This window comes from Centrocercus urophasianus, unplaced genomic scaffold, assembly GCF_019232065.1.
Source record: "Centrocercus urophasianus isolate 14NV4802_14NV808 unplaced genomic scaffold, USGS_Curo_1.0 seq_9, whole genome shotgun sequence".
Lineage (NCBI taxonomy): Eukaryota > Metazoa > Chordata > Aves > Galliformes > Phasianidae > Centrocercus > Centrocercus urophasianus.
In genome coordinates, this window is record NW_024885532.1 from 12,578,852 (window position 1) to 12,598,948 (window position 20,097).

Sequence of the window (20,097 nt, forward strand, 5' to 3'; positions counted from 1 at the left end):
ATAATCCTCTCTGCTTGTTTTTTTCTGAAGAATTATTTATAAAAAGATCTTTCAATGTTTCATGGAGTTTTGCTTTTAAAAAAAAAAAACAAAAAAAACAAACAAGAATGCATATGTTATTAATTCTTTTTCTCAGGCTGCCTAGAATTGAAAGAGGACACTATTGAAAATCTTCTAGCAGCTGCCTGCCTCCTCCAGCTCCCACAAGTAGTAGAGGTTTGCTGCCATTTTCTAATGAAGCTTTTGCACCCATCCAACTGTTTGGGAATACGAGCTTTTGCTGATGCGCAGGGATGCACAGAGCTTATGAAGGTGGCTCACAACTACACTATGGTAAGACAGTATTAGAATATCTAAATTGTGATCACGTGAATCTTTTTATCTTCTGTAAGTAAAAATATCTTGCTAATTTTGGGCTTGAAGTTCTTCCGTACTTGCCTCATACTTTGTTTTACAAGCAGCCCTTTTGAAACCCCTCTCAACTGTCTTTTAATTATGAGAACTTGCTTTCTGTAATGAGTGCATTATATATTGAGACAGAAAAGCATATGACTTAAGTTTGTATTCATATACAGTTGATAACAGTAAGTAGTGTCTGTAAGTCACTTTAAAAAAAAAAAAAAAAATCACTGTTCCTTTTGTTTTAGTTTAGGGAAGATTTGCAATATCAAGTTCCTTTTTTTTTCCTCACCCAGTCTGCCTCCTTTTATTGTTTTTTGCAGTAGCTTAAGATAGACTTGAACACAGAATTGTACAAACAGAAGTTCAGTATGAACTTTGTCTGACAATGTTTTAGTTTTTTTTTTCAGTTACACCTAGTAGAACTTGTAAGACATAAAAATTAATCAGAATCAATGGAGCAAAAAATGTTACTTATTCAGCAAGTAAATTATATCCATAGCTATTTAATTCTGCATCATTTGTCAAAATTAAAAAAAAAACATCTGACTCATGAATTAAGCTTACATAAAGAATAGATTACCTATCATTTCTGAGAAATAATGGCCCCTTAAGGTCTATACTGAAATTATTATTAAAGTAATGCAGCAGATTTTAGCAAGTCTTCTTCACTTGCCCAGCAGTTACATCTTTATTTTGCTTAACTAATATCACATTGTAGTTCATGGGTGTACAATCAATGAATATACAGATGATATAGTACATCCAAAAACTTGGCTTGAGTAGTTATTATACCAGAGCAGAAAAGAAAGATACTCACCCTATCCTAGGCTCACTTACAAAACTCTAGCACAGCAGATCTCCAGAAGAGATACATTCCTCCTGCTAGTCAGCTCTTAAATGGGTCTAGGAGAGGTGGAGCCAGGCTCCACCCCTTCCAGCAGCACAGGTGAATTGCCTTCACCTGTGCTCCGTGGCTGACTCATTGCTCGCCTCAGGTGATCAATCAGAGGTTCAGGCTGTGATTCAGCAGTTCCCATACAATGGGTTTAACTGTCTTTTTTCTTCTCAGTATATTTGTGTATTATATTGGTGTTTTATTATTATTATTGTGGAATGCAAACAATGTGATGAGCAATGAAAAAAAAACAACTAAAAAATAGGGGAAGATTTTGGTTTTTAAAATGTTTTCATGATTCTTTACAATCATTTTTAAATTTTCTGGGGTTGAATAACAGTTTGAAATTAAACACTGTAGTACGCTTGAAGACTGGCAACTGAAACATAGCTGATGAATAACAAATATCTGTGCCAATGTCCAAAATATTAGGTATATTCTAAAGTATAGCTTTAATGCTCGGATTTAAATTCTGAATTATGTGCAATAGGAAAATTGCTAACAAAAGATGATAGATAAGAAAGGAAGTCAGTTGTAATTTATATATAAACTCAAAGGTAACTGCAATTACACTTTCAAGCATGCATGACAGTCATACTTCATCTTTTCAAGAATGACAAAAATGCACAACTGTTCAGTTATGATATAGCAATATTTATTCTGTGTGTCATTGAACTTGCAACTCACTAAAATTATTGTCATAAAAGTCTATCCTAACGGCATGATATTTGCATAGGCATGGTGTTATTACATTTAGCGAGTTCACATGGGAACAGACTCTTTAACAGGCTCTGTTGAGATAGGATAAGGGGAAATAATGTCAAACTAAAAGAGGAAAAATTTAGAATGTAAGGAAGATTTTTTACATTAAGGATGGTGAGGCACTGAAACAAGTTGCCAGAGAGGTGGTGGGTGCCCTGTCATTGAAGATATTCAAGGACAGGCTGGAAGGGGCTCTGACCAACCTGTTGTAGCTGTATATGTCCGTGTTCATTACGGGGGAACTGATCTTTAAGAATCTCTTTCAACTCAAGCAATTCTGTGGTTCTATGATATCTGTTTTAATTAATAATTTCTTTTAAAGCATGTGAATGAGGAATTTGGTGTGGGGTATTACTGCCTGCTTTGACCGCAGCACTCTAAATCAGATTGACTCTACATAAGTGAAAAAAAGATTATTTTACACTCACACATAACCAGGAAGAATTTCCAGAGTGCTGAGTAGATGCACTGGGACAGGTGGATGGAAGATCAGAAAACAGTGTCAACATTTTACAGGCTGACCCAGTTCTGTGACCAGTGGGGCAGAGGGATTTTGCAAAATCCGCGCCTCTGGAAAAAGGGAACAGGGGACCCCAAAATAATTAAAAATAGCAGCAACAATCTGAGGAGAAACAAACTAATTTACTAAATATAGTATTGGAATGCAAGATAACACACTATAATACAATGTAATCAGAATTGAAGCTAATAAATCAAATATAATGAGAGAGAGAATGTCCAAAAGGAGGATAGGCCTCACCGTAACGCTGAAGTGAGATGCGCAGTCCAGTTGAGCAGCAGGGAGACAAGAGGAGAGCTGACGAAGAAGAGCAGATGAAAAAAGAGAGCATCAGGTGACCTTGCCAGGAGTTATATCTGCTCTCTGTGACCGCAAAGTCCCCTGGGGAATGTAGTTCTTCTCTTCTGTACAGGTACCCAGAACTTGAGCATTAACAGTTAAACTCCCAGTGCCCCACATGATGTTATGATGTGGAATACCGAAAACCAAGAATCACAAAACCATGACAAACAGAAACTTTCTGATGTGAATAAGGAGCAAGGAAGTGGCGAGCAAAGAGTGGGTGCATAGTCACTGAGGTGACAAAAAAACACATTTTTCCTGCAGACTCCAAGGAAATAGTATGGACTTTAATGAGAACAGTTCTGAGAGTATGGTAAGGGTAGAGTTGTCAATAAACTCATTCTGTCTTATGCAGTGCATTTTAGAAGAAGCTCTCTTTTAAAAAAAGTATGAGTCAACCCTTGTTTGTTTGTTTGTTTGTTTTTAAAAAAGGCTGTTGTGCTCTCGTGAGAACTTAAAAGCCCTGTCTTTGCAGTCTTTTCAAGGTGTTTTCCTTAAGTTTGCACATTGTGGCTTTGTAGTAACATATCCTGCCAGTTGGCATGTAGAAATTTACATTTCTCTGAAAGCTGTATAAAGTAAACAGATTAAGAAGCTTCTGGAATGAAGGCTGAATGAATGATGGATTAATGAATGAAGATTTCAAATTTTGTGTTTCTGCTTTGTAAGGAAAAACAATTTTTCTCTACAAAAACACGAGATAAAGTGAATTTTTCTTAGCCAATTGTCTAAAATATTTACTTAAATTATTTCTCATATAAATAGTGGAAGTGTTAGAACATCAGTGTCTCTGATAGATTCATAAGGAGAAAATTTGTGAACAAAAGGGAGGAAAACATTGAATAGCATTTCAATTCTAAGGGCTTTAAAAAGTTAAATAATATCTCTTCACAGAATCACAGAATCACAGAATCACAAGGTTGGAAACGACCTGCAAGATCATCCAGTCCAACCACCATCTTTTTACTTTTTCTTCAGTTTTTAGAAATAGTGACTTCCTTTCTGGATATTCAACATTAAAAGCTATTGTTAAAACATTTTAATACTATTTTGATAAATAGGAAATAATTTCAGTGAATAGGGAATTATAACTGACAGTCTGAGTTGACAGTTCTATGAGGCTAATTTTCAAAACAAAAGATTTTTATTTTTTAATGTGGTAGAAATTACTAAGTGAAGAAAAGTAGGTATTTGTGTGCCCAAAGTAAAGAAAAAATGACTGAGATGATATACCTTTTGCCTTCTTTACATTTAAAAAGATATTTACACTACAAGCAGGAAATTATTTTTTAGCTCATCATTTCTGTCTTTTATATAGCCAATAGTAATCAAATCAAATATTTTTTTACTGAGCTTGTGATATTTCTGTACAAAAAATGCAGTTAGACATGACTGGAAATAGGGATAGAAAAAAGTTCATCTCTTTAGCTCTCAACCTCTAACTGAGATAATTTAAGGTACTTGAACCTTAGCATTACTCCCTTACACTGTATCATTCCTTACAAACATCATAACGTTTTCATCCACCAATCAGATTTGTTTATAAAGTCATTCTTTATCATAGTTTTCTTCACAATAGCATTTTAATGGAACTCAGTGTATTTTCATGAAAATTATCTGCTTGATTTAATCTCCATAAATTCTTTAATCTTACTTATTCAAAGGCAATTTACTTGACTAGTATTAGGCTTGATTATTTAATAAGTTCTAAATTACACTGTAATTTTCAATTTACATATATATATATATATATATATATATAATATCAGGACTACTCCAAAAGTAATGCCTCCTATTTCAAGGCAAAGCTGGATGTGGCTCTGGGCAGAAAGGCCTGGTCTAGTGGTTGATGACCCTGCCCATGGCATGGGGGGCTGAAACTAGATGATCTCTGAGGTCCTTTTCAACCCAGGCCCTTCTATGATTCTATGATATGATTCTATGTTAGTATGTTGGCACATAACATCAACACAGTGTGGTGGCAGCAGAGGCTGAACCTTCCTGTGAATATTCCCTTATATTTTGTTGCTGTGCAACAGATGGCAGCAGAGAGGCAGTCTGACAAAATGGTGTCTGCAATGAAAGTGGATATGAATCAAAGGGTGGATGAAATTCAACTCTATGTGAAAAAATGTGTACCCTTTGACATTCATCCACACTTTCTGAACAGAGATCAAGCAGCGAATGTGAGCACAGTGAGCTGGTGGGTGGTATGCTGCAGCAGTGGTGACAGTGACATGAAATACAGGCCATCTTCCAAATGGCGTTGCAGATTTTTATGAACATGGAATGCAGGTTCTTTTTAATCACTAGGAAAAATGCGTAGCTAATGGTGGTGACTACATTGAAAAATAGTGTTTTGTAGCTGAGAATTGGCTGTATTGATTAGCATTGTTGTGTTCTTTGCATTTCTTTTTCTATTCCATGGGAATGGATAGAAGGCATTACTTTCAGAGGTATGTACTCATGCTTGCTTTATGCTTTTACATAACATCCTATCAGGACAAGATGGAGATTTGGAAATTTCTTTACATTGAAGAAGAGCTGCTAAAGAGCAAACCACTAGTGTTTATATATTCTTTTATCTTCAGGAGATAAGTAATTTCAATTATGTTTTTTAATAATTTAGTTTGCTTCAGCTATGAAATCTACAGAATTCCTGAATAGTATTTTTTATTTGCATAGTTGACACAGTACTTCAGATTTAATTCAGTGCTGACAAACTTCTTTCAAAATGCAAAGATACATTTCTTAGCATGGAATAAAAAGTTTGTGAACAATGAAATTTGTAGACTTCTCTTTGCACTCCCTGTTTTATTTGTAAATGGATCTGGATTAGCCACATTTTAAATTAAAGCTTTTGAACATGTTAAAAATAAGGGCAAAAAATTGCACAGTCTCATTGATATCTTTTTCTGTGGCACATCAGATTTACTGTGGGCTGTTTTATTTCTGAGGTGTGAAATTGCTTTGTCTTTTTTTTCTTTTCTTAATTGAATTTGTTAGCTTATTTTGCAGCACAGACACCCATGTCTGTCTTGATTTAAGACTTCTGTACTTCTAAATGACAATCTGGGTTTTTACTGGCACATCATCTTCAGTAAGTTTTCAATCTGCAAAGCCATATGTCTTAAAACTATAGTTTCCTAATTTGTTATTGAGTTACATGATAGTACAATGACCTTCACACGTGATGCCTATTTAAAGAAACAAACCAGCAAAATGGAAAGTATCAATGAGCTAAAGCAACTGCATTTTTCCACCAAACATTTTTAATGACAGTTCTGTATTATTGTAGTTTCTTCTGTTTTTAGCATGTGAAGGAATGATAACTTCTAAAGTTAGCAGTTTACCAGCTTGTCAAATTTGTCAAACTTGTCAGAAATTAGGGCTGTAGTATATTATCTGTCTTTTTATAAAACAAATTACAATGGCAACCTTATTGAAATGCAATTTTTCTTAGAATGTATGACTTGATATAGTTTATTTTATTTGAACCATTGTATATTTACTTTTGAAATGCTGTAATAGACCAGGCTAGTTTAATAAACTCTGTGGCCGTAAAGTACTACTAGCTGTTTTCACGACAACTACTTTTCTACATTAATAAATCTAGGGAGAGGAAAATATTTGAATAATCCTTGTTAATTTCATAAACTGTGACCTGGCAATAGTTCTTCTTATAACAACTACTTTTCTGTGCTAGAAAATGTTAAGAATTTTTATATTAAGTTTTAAACAGAGAATCGCCTTTTGGTTTTAAAACATGGGAAATTCTTAAAAACAATAATAACTTGTACTTTATTATTTGTACTGTAGCTTGCTTTATCTCACAGTGAACAACATGGATCTGTCTGTGCTAAGACATGCAGACAATGCTCAGATATTTAGAATTTGATAGTCCAAGCAGTGCTACCAGTTTCTGAATCTCAATATTATGTCATTTAACTAAAGTCCATGGAAAATTGAAATACCTTGTAGTTACAGTTTTTCTATCTGTCAGTGCCCTATTTGTGAAGAAAGTTTACTGAAAGCCAAGTAATCACATTGCATCGGGCAAAAACCCAAAAGTAGCCCTTGAGGTTCACTGCTTCAGAGCTGTCCCAGCCAGAACCACAGTGACTGACCATGAGATACAAGAGGGCTTCAGTCAGTTCCTTTATCAAGGGAACTGAGATAACAGAGCAGCCTGGCAGCTCTCACGAGAGCAGCTGATGTGGTGTGGGCATTGCCAGGGCGACAAATCCACATGCATACCCCTTGCCTTGGAAAAAGCTTCTGGGAGTAAAGTGAGAAGGCAGTGAGTGTGCAGCACCCACAGCATCCTGCAATAGCAGGTGTGGTAGCTTCTGCAGCAGGACACAAAAAAACCATGGGGACAGTTGAAAGGCAGTCCCAGCTCAGCATCATGGGCCTGCCAACCCTCCCTGACCACCTCACTTCCCCAGGTGCTGCTAAGTAACACATTTGAGGCACTGGCAATTGAAGGGGAGGTAAGTGAGGAGGCACAGGAAGGTTTGCCTAAGGCATTGCCAAGGACAAGGCAGTTGACTGTGTCTCCCGACTACTGACTGCCCTGCCACTGCTAAGAAAGACAAAATATGGGTGATTCCCTCCTCGTGGGAACAGAGGGCCCTGTGTGCACACCACACCTGACTCACTGAGAGGTGTGCTGCCTCCCTTGGGCCCGGGTCAAGAGCATAACTAGAAAACTTCCAGACCTGGTTTACTCCTCTGATACACTCCATTACTGGTAGTTCAGGCAGGAAACGATGCAGTATCTCAGAAGCCTGTGAACTATCAAGAAAGGCTTCAGGGTTTTAGGACAGTTGGTTGAGAGAGAGCAGCACAACTGATACTTTCTTCTATCCCTTCTGAAGCAGCAAGGGACACAGAGTGGGCTGGGGAAACCCAGGTAATGAATAAGTGTCTGAGAGGCTGATGCCAACACAGGAACTCTGGGTTTTTCAATCATGGGATGATTTACTTTTCTCCTGGTCTAATGGCTGCAGATGGGTGTTACTTTTCTCTAAGAGTAAGATGGATCGTAGCCAAGAGCTAACAGGGCTCATTGAGAGGGCTTTAAACTAAGTAGGAAGGGGGAAGGATATGCAATGAGGCTTGCTAGGACAGAGCAAGTAGTCTGGGATTTTATTCTAGATCCAGTCAGGGAAGAGAGTCGAGTGTGGTGGAACAGAGTGTGGTGTGACAGCTGGGGGATGCTGTCACAGCAGGAGATAGTGGGGAAAAAAACCTCTGAACTGTCCTGTAGGATCTTCTGGGAACTCCTCAGAGGAGGTAGTGTTGCTGACTTCCTGTCTGAAACCTTCTCATCTCCCTCTAGGAAGCAGTGGGGGAGAACTTCAGATTTCTTTTGGAGATTCGAAGGAGGGCTCTTCTAGAAGGGTAGTGTGCCAGAAAGCCCAGCTGAAGTGCCTTTACATGAATGCACCCCTCTACTTGGCTCTTGTGAGGCCCCATATGGAGTACTGCATCCAGGCCTGGGGCCCCCAGTACAGAAAGGATGTGGAGCTCTTGGAGTGGGTCCAGAGGAGGGCCACTAAGATGATCAGAGGGCTGGAGCACCTCCTCCAGTTGAGGGAACTGTGATTGTTTGGCTTGGAGAAAAGAAGAGAAAAGAAGGCTTCAGAGAGACCTCATTGTGGCCCTCAAGTACTTCAAGAGATTGTACAAAAAGGAGGGGGAACAACTATTTACGACGGTGGATAGTGATAGGACAAGGGGGGATGGTTTTAGACTGAGATAGGGGAGATTTAGGTTAGATATTAGGAGGAAGTTTTTCACTCAGAGGGTGGTGACACATTGGAACAGGTTGCCCAAGGAGGTTGTGGATGCCCCATCTCTGGCGGCATTCAAGGCCAGGCTGGATGTGGCTCTGGGCACCTGGCCTAGTGGTTGGCAACGCTGCATGTAGCAGGGAGGTTGAAACTAGATGGTCATTGTGGTCCTTTTCAACCCGGCCATTGTATGATTCTATGATGTTGAAACTGTAGTTTGAATAGTGAGGTGACAGAACTTTATTCCACGTTTTTAGTTTGCCATACTCTAAGGTGTATTGCTAAGCATAAACTTGGAGAAGTTACTTTGAGACTCTGAGTAGGAGGACAACCAAACAGTAAAAATTCCATGAGTAGAAGAATGTATGTGAATAAAATGATTGATGTATCTGTTAGCCTGTCAAAATATTAGATTTATAAAGGATCTTAGCGTATGTTACAGTTCTGAGCCTATGAAATGGAGAATGTTTGCAAGTGCCTTTGAATGAATTGAATGCAGGAGGTGTTTAGTATTCCTTAGCTACAGTTCTTTGCTTCGCAGTGCAAGGGTCATTATTCTCAATGCAGGAAAACATCATTCAAACTTAATTATAAGCATGTAAGTAATCTCAGTGACATATATCGACTCTGTAAAGAACCTTTAATGTATGAATAATTTTGATTATACTGCAGATGGAGCAATAATTTCATTTATGCTAAATGGTATTTTGTGGTGAAGAACTTCAGTGGTGATGTTATTAGTTATATTTGTTTTGTAAGCTGCAGAATTTCAGAGCTAAAACTTACTGATGTGGTGAGGGGAAGGACTGATATGCAAAGCCTTTCCTATCTAGTTCCACTTACAGTAGCTTATTCTGAGGCATTCAACCAGTGACATTCCACATAAATCAATCACTTTTGTGTTTAATACTGTTTGTCATTTTCACTAATGGCCTAGAGTATAGGATGGGTCTCTAAAATACGGAGCAAAGATGATCAGTGTGTTTGAGAGTGGGACTGCTATTCACAGAGATGTGGACAGGCTAGAGAAATAAGCTAATAGGAACCACCTGAAGTCCTGCAAGCTGTAGACAAATAATCCTGTGCACCAGTACAGGCTGTTGAGCAACTGTCTAGGAAGCAACTCTGCAGAAAAGGAGCTGAGGATTCTGGTGAACCATGGTTTGAACATGAACCAGGAATATAACCTGATGGCAAGAAACACCACGAGTCTGGGGATGTATTAGAAGAACGAGTTGAAAGAGGAGTGATCATTTTCTTGCGTTTGGAATTTCTGAGACCACACATGATGGGTTGTGTGCAGTTTGGAGTTCCTCCATACAAGAAAGGAACTAATGCATTTGAGTGAATCCAGCAGAAGTCATAACCAGACTGGCTGGGCTCTGGAATACAGAACATACTAGTAAAGTCTGAGGGAGATGAGTCTCTTGACCCTAGATAAAAGAGAGGTAAAGAAAACCTTTCTGCTGTCTACATCTACCCGGTTGGAGAATAGAGAGAAGATTATGTTGGAGGTACAGCATTATAGAGTGGGAGGCATACTCAAATACTAGAAGAACAAATTCAATTGAGTTTGTACAGCCATATGTTGGAAATGTTCAGGTCTACGATTCTACGATTCCATGACTTGACTGAAAATGTTGCAGGGTAGTCTGACCTAGTTAGACATGCACTAGCAGGGTTGCTTCCCGTCTGAATTATTCTGAGTTCATCAAAAGTGTCACCTTTATACTTCCATTGGTCCAGAGTTGAATATCAAGGGCAACGTGGAGCAAAATTTCAGATTTCTTTTTCTGTTTAATTTCTTTTTTATTTGTTAAGCAATATGCAGCAGATGGGATTATCAGAGCTAACATTTAGTTGACTTTTATTAGGAACAAGCTATTGATAACATGCCAGCAACAAGTTAGCAGTGACACATTGAAATTTCAAATCATTCTGTTTTTCTTCTTATGCTGTCAGGCAGACATTTCCAAAATATATTATTGTACAAAATGTCCTATTTGCACCATAAATAGCAAATATGGATCTGCCAGAAGACTTGTGGAGTCTGTGTTCAAACGTTAAGGAGCTTGATCCGTAAGGTGTGTTTTGTTTTTAAGGATAGATAGTGTTTATAAAAAAACATAGGGACTCCAGACAACAACATACATTTTATTACATTTGTTTTATCTGTTTTCTGTTGTTACCTCTTTAAAATTCCTATTTAAATATTTGTCCAGCCACCTAAGAGGATATTGTGTTAGATTACAGTACTGAAGAAATTATAGAAAAAAATATCACTAATAAGTGTTTGTCAAATAATGCAGGATGTTATGATCTTAACACTCAGAGGAAACACAGAAATAGCTTTGAGGAGAATACTCAGGAAAAAAAAAAAAGCTTTAAAAATATAACATTTCAATACATTGCAGTACATTGCAGTATTTATTTATGTCTGGTTTTAGAGGGATGGTTTAATGTTCTGGAAACGTAATAAGAACATTGTACATACTGCACGGAGTTTTAAGTGACATATGCTATAAAAAGGTTTTGAGACTTACTTGGAATGTAAAATCAGTGCCATTTACTTGGAATATGGGATGACTATATAGCTATGACTAAAACAGATGCCAGTCCATTAATTGTATTTTTTTTCCAATTGTTTGGAAAGCTGTAATTGTTTTATGCTTTTTACATTGTGGATTATCATTAATAAATAAATAAATAAATAAATAAATAAATAAATGGAATATTCAGTATGAAAATACAATATAGTTCATACATACCTAAAAATATTTGTATTCCCAAGCCACTGATAACAGAAGTGAGAAGATGTCTCACAACCTTGCTGAAAAGTCACTGATCATTGAGAGTCTCTGGGACTGTTTCTAAGTTATAATTCTCACATTTTTTTATCATATCAGGGCATCTCTGTAAAAAAAAATAGTGTGCATCTTTTACATTTTGAAATATAGACAGAGAGCATATTTTGTGACATTTACAATTTTCTCTTGTTTTTTACTTTACCTCTTTAAGCCATTCTAGCAACAGCCAAAAGTGAGAAAGACTGAAACACAATACAAACACAAATGAGAGTCCCCAGATGATCTTTCTTTCAAGCAGAATGGAAAATCTGATTTTTATGTACAGGACCAATCTGCAACTAATATATTTTTGTTGAAAATGTCACAGAGCCTCTTTTTTTTTTTTTTTTTTCTTTTTTTTTTCTTTCCCCTAAGGACATTTAGCTGTTATTATGACTCATGGTTTCCGTTTCTTTTTTCATCTTTTCAGTGATTTATGACAAAATTCATAGATCACTTTTCACCTTTCTGGTATTTTTAAGATGCTTTTTTGAGTGTAATAATCAGCACCTAGCACAGTATGCTGCTTTTTTATAAGTTCCACTTAATACAGCTGTGACAGGGCAAGTTACAGTACTACTCCATCAAGAAACAGTAGGAGAACAGGAGAGTAAGAGCATTTCAAGAACTAGCATATGGGCAACAGAATAATTAAAAGGAAACAGAGAAGACAACTGCTGGTAGTAAAATGCTGTGAAATCTACAGGAAAATAGTTAAGCAAGTAGTTTACTGTGCATTAATCACAATCTGATGACTCCTTTATCATCTGGAACTTTCATCTTTCTTCTTAAATGCCACTTAAAAAGGTTAATATGGCAGAATTCTGTATAGTTCCCTATACAGAATGCTACTTTCCATTCTCACCTGAATGATCTTTCTTACATTACATTAGATGCATATATTTTTAATATGTCTTTAAAGTTTATTCTAGCTCCAGAGACCTTAATATTCAGTAGCAACAGTAGCATCACATCATGTTGATAGTTAGTATGTTTCAAAATGCTACCTAACTACTGTGATATGACTTTTTCTTCAGTGGATTGGTGATGGTTTGTGTGTCAGGTCAGCAGATCTACATCTCAGTTTGCCAAGTGAAGAATATATCAATTAGTAATCCCACCTTATCTCACTGATCTGTAGGCAACGCCTACAGAGGTAGTTTGGAGCAAATAGACTTTTAACATAAAAAGGATTGGTGGAAACCTAAAATCAGTTAGGTTAAATCTGTGACAGTGCATTATGTAATTGCAATCCAACTACAAATATCACACTAACAAAGTATTATAAGGTGAGTGAATTTTAGAGTATTATCTTGGCATTAAAAAAAAATAATAATAAAAATCACAAGATAGGTTAATTTTGTAGCATTAAGGTCAAAGCCTTTGAATCTGCAAAGTAGCATAAAATTGAATACCTGACCTTTGTGCATGTCTTTGGCAAGACTAGAGGTATATGTCCCTGCATTGTTTGTTTTCACAAAAGGCTGTTCAAGAGTGGTTAAATGCACAGTACAAACAAACAAAAACTACACAACAAGAAACCACAGCAGAATGCATAGGTTTCATGCACAGTAAAGTATTAAAAGTTGAGGGCTAAACTCATTGTATTGAAGTTCTACTTCAGGGGTTATGAGAAAGTATGGCATGACATAACCTGCAATTGCATTATCTTCTTTACCAGTACTTTAGAATTTAGCAGAGGTCTTTTAGAGTAGAAAGAAGATCCACTAGTCCTTTTCTGGGGACATTTCTGGGAACAGGGAATAGTATGTTAAAACAACTGAAGTGTAGCATGATTGAAGTACATAGACCATGGTGGAGTACAAGGAAATAACACTGGAGAGAGTGATAGAGTTGAAATTAAAGCGGGGAGCTCTAGTAGGAAAAACAGAGGAAGAGAAAATAAAGAAAAAATGACAGACAAATCATTCTTAGGCATTGGCTATGACTGAGAAAGCAAGCAGAAATCCTACTCTCTAGAAACTCTGTGAACAAGACTCTTGAATCAACTCATTGCTATGTTTTCTGGAATAGACAGTGACTAGTATTCTTAAAATGGCCCATCCTGAGAAATTATGCATTTATATTTATTGTTTTCATTCTTCTTTGATATACAATGCACGTCATTTACAATAGGGTTGTGGTCAATGGCTCTGTATTCTGGTGGAGAATGGAGACAAGTGGTGTCTTTCAGTGGCTTATCTTGGGACAGGTGCTCTTTAATATCTTTAACAACAGTATGGACAGTGAGATAGGGTGTCTCTTCAACAACGCTGCTGATAACACTAAGCTGCATGATGCAGCTGATATGACAACTGATGTCATCTAAAGGCTTAAGAAGTTGACCTATGGGAACATAATGAGGTTCAGAAAGGCCAAGTGCAAGGTGTTTCCCCTTGATTGGATCGATCCCAGATATGTGTGTGCACTGCCTCATGAGACTGAACGTGTACAAGTCTATAGGGCTGGATGACGTGCATTCTGAAGGAGCTGGCTGAGGTAGTTGTGGAGCCACTCTCCATCATATTTGAAAAGTCGTGGCTGTTAGCTGACGTCCCGGATGACTGGAGGAAGGGTCACGTCACTCCCATTTATAAGAAAGGGAGCAAGGAGGACTGAGGGAACTACAGGCCGGTGAGTCTCATCTCTATGACTGGGAAGATCCTCCTGGACAACATGCCTGATCACATGAGGAATGAGTGTGTGATCTGAGACAGCCATCATGGTTTCACCAGGGGAAGGTCATGCTTAACCAATCTGGTGGCCTTCTATGATGGAGTGACAGCATTGGTGGACAAGGGAAAGGCGACCAATGTCATTCACCTGGATTTGAGCAAGGCCTTTGACATGGACCCCCCCACATCATTATCTCCAGATTGGAGGGATGTGGCTTTGATGGGTGGACCACTCAATGGATAAGAAATTGGTTGAAAGGCCACAGACAGAGTGTGGTCATCAGAGGTTCTATGTCCAAGTGGAGGCCGGTAACAAGTGGCTTCCCCGAGGGGTCTGTCTTGGGACCAGTGCTCTTTAAGATCTTTATCAATGACATCAATGATGAAATCAAGTGCACCCTCAGCAAGTTTGCTGATGACACCAAGCTGAGTGGTGCGGTTGACATGATGGAAGGAAGGGATGCCATTCAGAGGGACCTCAATAGACTTGAAAGGTGGGCCTGAGTGAACCTAATGAAGTTCAACACAGTAAAGTGCAAGGTTTTGCACTTGGGCCAGAGGAATCCCAGGCATCTAGACAGACTGGAAGGAGTGGTCCTTGAGAGCAGCCCTGTGCAGAAGGACCACGGGGTTCTGATGGATGAAAAGCTTAACATGAGCCAGCAGTGTGCCCTCGCAGCTCCAAAGGCAAATGATATCCTGGGCTCCATCAGAAGAGGGCTGACCAGCAGGGACATGGAGGTGATTGTCCCCCTCTACTCTGCTCTTGTGAGGCCCTATCTGGAGTGCTGTATCCAGGTCTGGAGCCCCCAGTACAAGAAAGACAGGGAGCTGCTGGAGAGGTTCCAGAGGAGGGCCACCAAGATGATCAGGGGACTGGAGCTCCTCCCCTGCAAAGACAGGCTGAGGGAGCTGGACTTTTTAGCCTGGAGAAAAGAAAGCTGTGTGGTGACCTCATTGCAGCCTTTCAGTACCTGAAGGGAGCCTAAAAACAGGAGGTGAAATCAACTCTTTGAAAGGGTAGATAACAGCAGGACAAAGGGTTTTAAGTTGAGGGAAGGAAGATTTAGCTTGGATGTCAGGGGGAAATTCTTTACAGAGAGAGTGGTGAGGTGCTGGAACAGGCTGCCCATAGAGGTTGTGGATGCCCCGTCCCTGGAGGTGTTCAAGGCCAGGTTGGATGGAGTCCTGGGCAGCTGGCTCTAGTAGCAAATGTGGAGGTTGGTGTCCCTGCATATGGCAGGGGGGTTGGAGATTCATGATCCTTGAGGTCCTTTCCAACCCTGGCCATTCTGTGATTCTGTGAACTCATTGAGAGCAGCCCTGCAGAGAAGCACTTGGGTGCTGTGGTGGGCAAAAAGTTTTACCTGCAATCTGGAAGCAGTATACACTTTCAGCCCAGAAAGTGAGATGAATCGTGAGTTGCATCAAAAGACAGGTAGCCAACAGAACATACATATGGATGTGATTTTTTTGTCCCCCAACTCTGAGGGCCCATCTGAATTACTGACTGCAGATCTGAGTCTGTCAGCAAAAGGAAGACATGGAACTGATGGAGTGGGTCCAGAGGAGGGCCACAAAGGTGACCAGATGGCTGGAGAACTTCTATAAAGAAAGGTTGAGGGTACTTTGTGTAGGCTCCAGGGAGAACTCATTCCAACCTTTCAGTACATAAGTAGAGCTTATAAACAGGAGGGAGGCCAACTTTTTACATGGTCTAATAGTAACAGGACAAGGGGGAATGGTTTTAATTTAAAAAAAAAAAAAAAAAAAAAAAAAAAGGAGATTTTGGTTAGATATTCGGAGGAAATTCTTTACTTGGAGGGTAAAGAATTACTTGTGCTGGAACAGGCAGCCCAGAGAAATTGTGGATGCCCCATCCTCAGGTGTATTCAAGGCCAGGATGGATGGGCCCTGAGCAGTCTCATCCAGTGGGAGGTGTCCTTGCCAGTAGCAGGGAGGTTGGAACTCATGATCTTTCTAAGACTCCTGTTCTGTGATTACCTGTTAAGTACTCAATAGTATGCTTTGGTCAGTCAAGATAAGATTGTTGCTGGACTGATTTGCTTTTCAAAAGCTGGAGGACATCCTGAGTTACTGAGATGCCACTCCTCATATCTCCTGGTTAATTTTTGTCTAATCACAGTGAAGAATAGAGGGTGTTGGAGTATTCACTCTGTTGTTTTCTGGCAATAATGTCTTCAGTATAACACAGGACCTACAGCTCATTTCTCTGTTGGCTAAGATGGGAAAAAGGTACAGTCACACAAGAATAAAAATAATAAATTCTCAAGTATATATCTTGTTATGCATTCAGTACTAGTAAGAATAGTAATTTAGAGTAAAGGTTTGCACACTTAAGCAGTTTCAGAAACTAACACTGTACAGTATTCTGGCATTGTACAGGTGCCTTTCAGTACAGTAGAGACAGGTATTAGAGAAGGAGATACTGGGGAAAAAAAAAAGGCAACACATCATCTGCAAATATTTGTTGTGGGGCCAGAGAAACAGATTCCTCCATGTTTTCATTTTCTCAACCTATATTTAAAAAGCTCATGCTCAGAAGACAAGACTTAGGTCTTTTGATCTCGTTGGCATACTACTCTATCCTAAGCCTTAGAGTTACCATGACTTCTGGTTCATTAAAAGTTTTATTTTATTCATATTTGGAACATTTCTTATGATATTGCAATCTTTCAGAGTTTGAAGCATTGTCATGGGAGCATCGTGACCTTGCCTGGATCAGGGGTGAACAACTGAATATAATGAGCCATGGCTGACAATATGGTGCAAATAAAGGCAGTGTGATAGGACTTGGTATGGGCTGTGGGACAGCAAGTGAGAGGAGGTGGAAAAAAAAAAAAAAAAAAAAAAAGAAAAGAAAAGAAAAAACCCTGAAATTGCTGGAGCTGGTTCATGAGTGATTTAATTGGTGGCCTAAGTGGCATCACTCCAGTAAAAGATATTGGCGCCAGAAGAGCCGTGGGAGGAGGATATTGTTGAGCAGGCATTTAACATTGGGCTGGAGCAAGTGTTGCATTTCCCCAAGGCTTAACTATGCCAACGCACAGTTGGGGACATCCTCGGTAACTGTAACTGTATGTGGGTGTGTATGTGTAGGAGTGTGAAGTTTTTCCTAACACAGCTTATCCATAGCTTCGGTTCAGTTATTACATTGAACTTTGCAGAGTCACTGCGTCTGGTGCTCTTTATCCCACACCCATCCCCTCAACAACCGTACCTCATATTCTTTTTCTTGCTGCTAAGAAATACCACAGCGTCTTATTTTGACTGATTGCCGAGCTTCTCTGTTAAAAGAACTGTTCCAGCCAGAACCGCAGCGACTGATTGCGAGGCACAGCGCCGTTCCGGTCGGTTCCTTTATCCAGTGAAACCCGAGATAACAGAGCAGCCCGGCAGCTCTCGCGAGAGCGGCAGACGAGAAGTGGGCGTTGCCAGGCCAACGGCTCTGCATCCACGCCGCCTGCCTAGAAAAAGCCTCAGGGGAGCCGTCAGGGTGTGTGAATTGTGTGGGCCGTTCAAAGCCAGAGAAGCCGTGGTAGAGCTAAAGGAGGAAGTAGGAAGGCTGAGGAGCATCTGGGATTGCAGGAAGGGGATCGATTGGTGGAGTCATACACTGCCATCCCTGCAGGAAGAGTGCAGGGGAGATGCTCCTCAAGCAGTGGGGGATCATCTGCTGTCTCACAGTCAGGTGGGAAGGGGCGACGTCCAAGTCAGGGAGGGATGGAACAAATCCCTGTTTGGGCAACAAGCGGACTGCCCCTCAGCCTGTCCCACCTTCCCAGGTGCTCTTATGTAACAGGTATGAGGCTCTGGAGTTGGATGGACTGGGGGGTGTGGATGTTGGTGAAAGTCCATCCATGCAAGAGAGGTTGCCCAAGGCTAGTCAGTCTGATCCCCGTTTTGCTACAGCATCAGTCAGGAAAAAAAAAAAAAAAAAAGAAGGGCTGTCATTGTAGGGGACTCTCTTCTGAGGGGAACCGAGGGCCCAGTATGCTGCTCGGACCCATCTGACATGGGGGTGTGTTGCCTGCCTGGTGCTGGAGTAAGAGATGTTACTAGGAACAGCACTCAACTGGTTAAGCCTTCTGATTATTATCCATTACTGGTTTTCCGTACTGGAAATGAAGAGGTGGGCAAAATAAGTTCTCAGGTGATCAGAAGGGACTTCAGGGCTCTGGGAAGACTGCTGAAGGGATCGGGAGTGCAAGCTGTGTTCTCCACTGTCTTCTCAGTTGGTGACTGGGATCTGCACAAAAGGCAGAGGAGGGTGGACACACTGAATGAAGGGCTTTGCGAATGGTGTCATACTCAGGGCTTTGGGTACTATGGTTTGGGACACAGCCTTGAGAAAGGGGCAGTGCTGATAGCAGATGGGAGCTGATTGTCTAGAAGGGCCAGAAATCTTGGGAGCAAGCTGGCTGGGCTGGTTAGCTGGGTCTTAAACTTGATATAATGGGGGAAGGGGATGTGCTGCATGACAGAGGAGTGGGAATGCTGTCACCTTGGGAGGCAGTAAGGGAAAACCTCAGACTTGTCCTGGAGGTATTGAGGGCTCTTTCAAGAAGACAGCGAGGCCAATAGCTAAGCTGAAGTGCTTCTGTACCAGTGCAGGCAGCATAGGAAGGACCTAGAAACCGTGGCACAACTGGGGAAGTATGACCTAATTGATTTCATGGAAACATGATGGGATAAATCCCATGATTGGAATATCCTGATTGAGGACTACAGGCTTTTCAGAAGGGATAGACAGGGTAGAAGGGTGGGGGAGTTGCCCTCTATGTTAGGAAGTGGATAGATTGTGGAAAAAAAAAGAGCTGTGTCTGAGGAACAATGATCAGGTCAAGAGCTTGTGGGTAAAAATCAAGGATTGGTCCAGTAAAGAGCATCTAGTGGTTGGGGTATGCTACAGGCCACCTGATCAGGAGGAGCCTGTTGACAAGGCCTTCTTACTTCAGCTGCAGGAGGCGTCGTGCTCACGGACTCTTGTCCTCATGGGGGATTTCAACCACCTGGATATCTGCTGGAAGTGGCATGGCAGGTAGCAGAAAATCCAGGAGATTCCTGGATTCTGTCAAGGACAACTTCCTGGTCCAGGAAGTAGATGGACCAACCTGAAGTGAAGCCTTATGACCTGGTGCTCACTAATGCAAAGAAGAGTGTTAGAGAGGTTAAAATTGGAGGCAGCCTGGGCTGCAGTGACCATGCCTTGTTGGAATTTGTGATCTTGAACAATGTGGGCTTGGCAAAAAGCAGAGCAAGGACCCTGTGATTCAGGAGAGTGAACTTACAGCTGCTCAAGGAACTGCTGAGTGGGATCCCCTGGGAAACTGTCCTTGGAGGCATGGGTGCAGAACAGAGCTGGCAGCTCTTGAAGGACACCCTTCTGAGAGCACAATGCTCTCCATTCCCCAGCAGAAGAAGTCAAGCAGGGGAGGCAGGTGACCGCTGTGGTTGTGCAAGGACCTGCAGCTTAAACTGAGGAAAAAGAGGGGAATGTACAGGAAGTGGAAACAGGTTTGTGTAGCCTAGGAGGAAAACAGGGCTGTTGTCTGTGTGTGTAGACACAAGATGAGGAAAGTCAAGGTGCAGATGTAGCTGAACTTGGTGAGGGATGTGAAAGGTAACAAGAAGGGGTTCTATAGGTACGTAGGCAGGAGGAGACAGGCCAAGGAGAGTGTTCCCCCTCTGATGAAAGGTAATGGGGAGCTGGCTTCTTCAGACAAAGAAAAAGCTGAGGTACTCAATGAGTGCTTTGCCTCAGTCTTCATGAGTGGTCAGGCTTCCCATGTCTGCCAGGACCGTGAGCATCTAGGTGAGGGCATGGGAGTGATTT

General features: G+C 40.4%; 1 protein-coding gene across 2 annotated transcripts in view; it reads left to right on the forward strand.

Annotated features, from left to right (window-relative positions):
* The window catches only part of KLHL1 (kelch like family member 1), a 220,081-nt gene that overhangs the window by 84,681 nt on the left and 115,303 nt on the right, over positions 1 to 20,097 (forward strand). For both annotated transcript variants that reach the window (XM_042839007.1, XM_042839008.1), the window contains one exon: positions 137 to 333. In XM_042839007.1, coding sequence (XP_042694941.1) covers positions 137 to 333 — 197 coding nt within the window. The remainder of the gene's footprint in view (positions 1 to 136; positions 334 to 20,097) is intronic.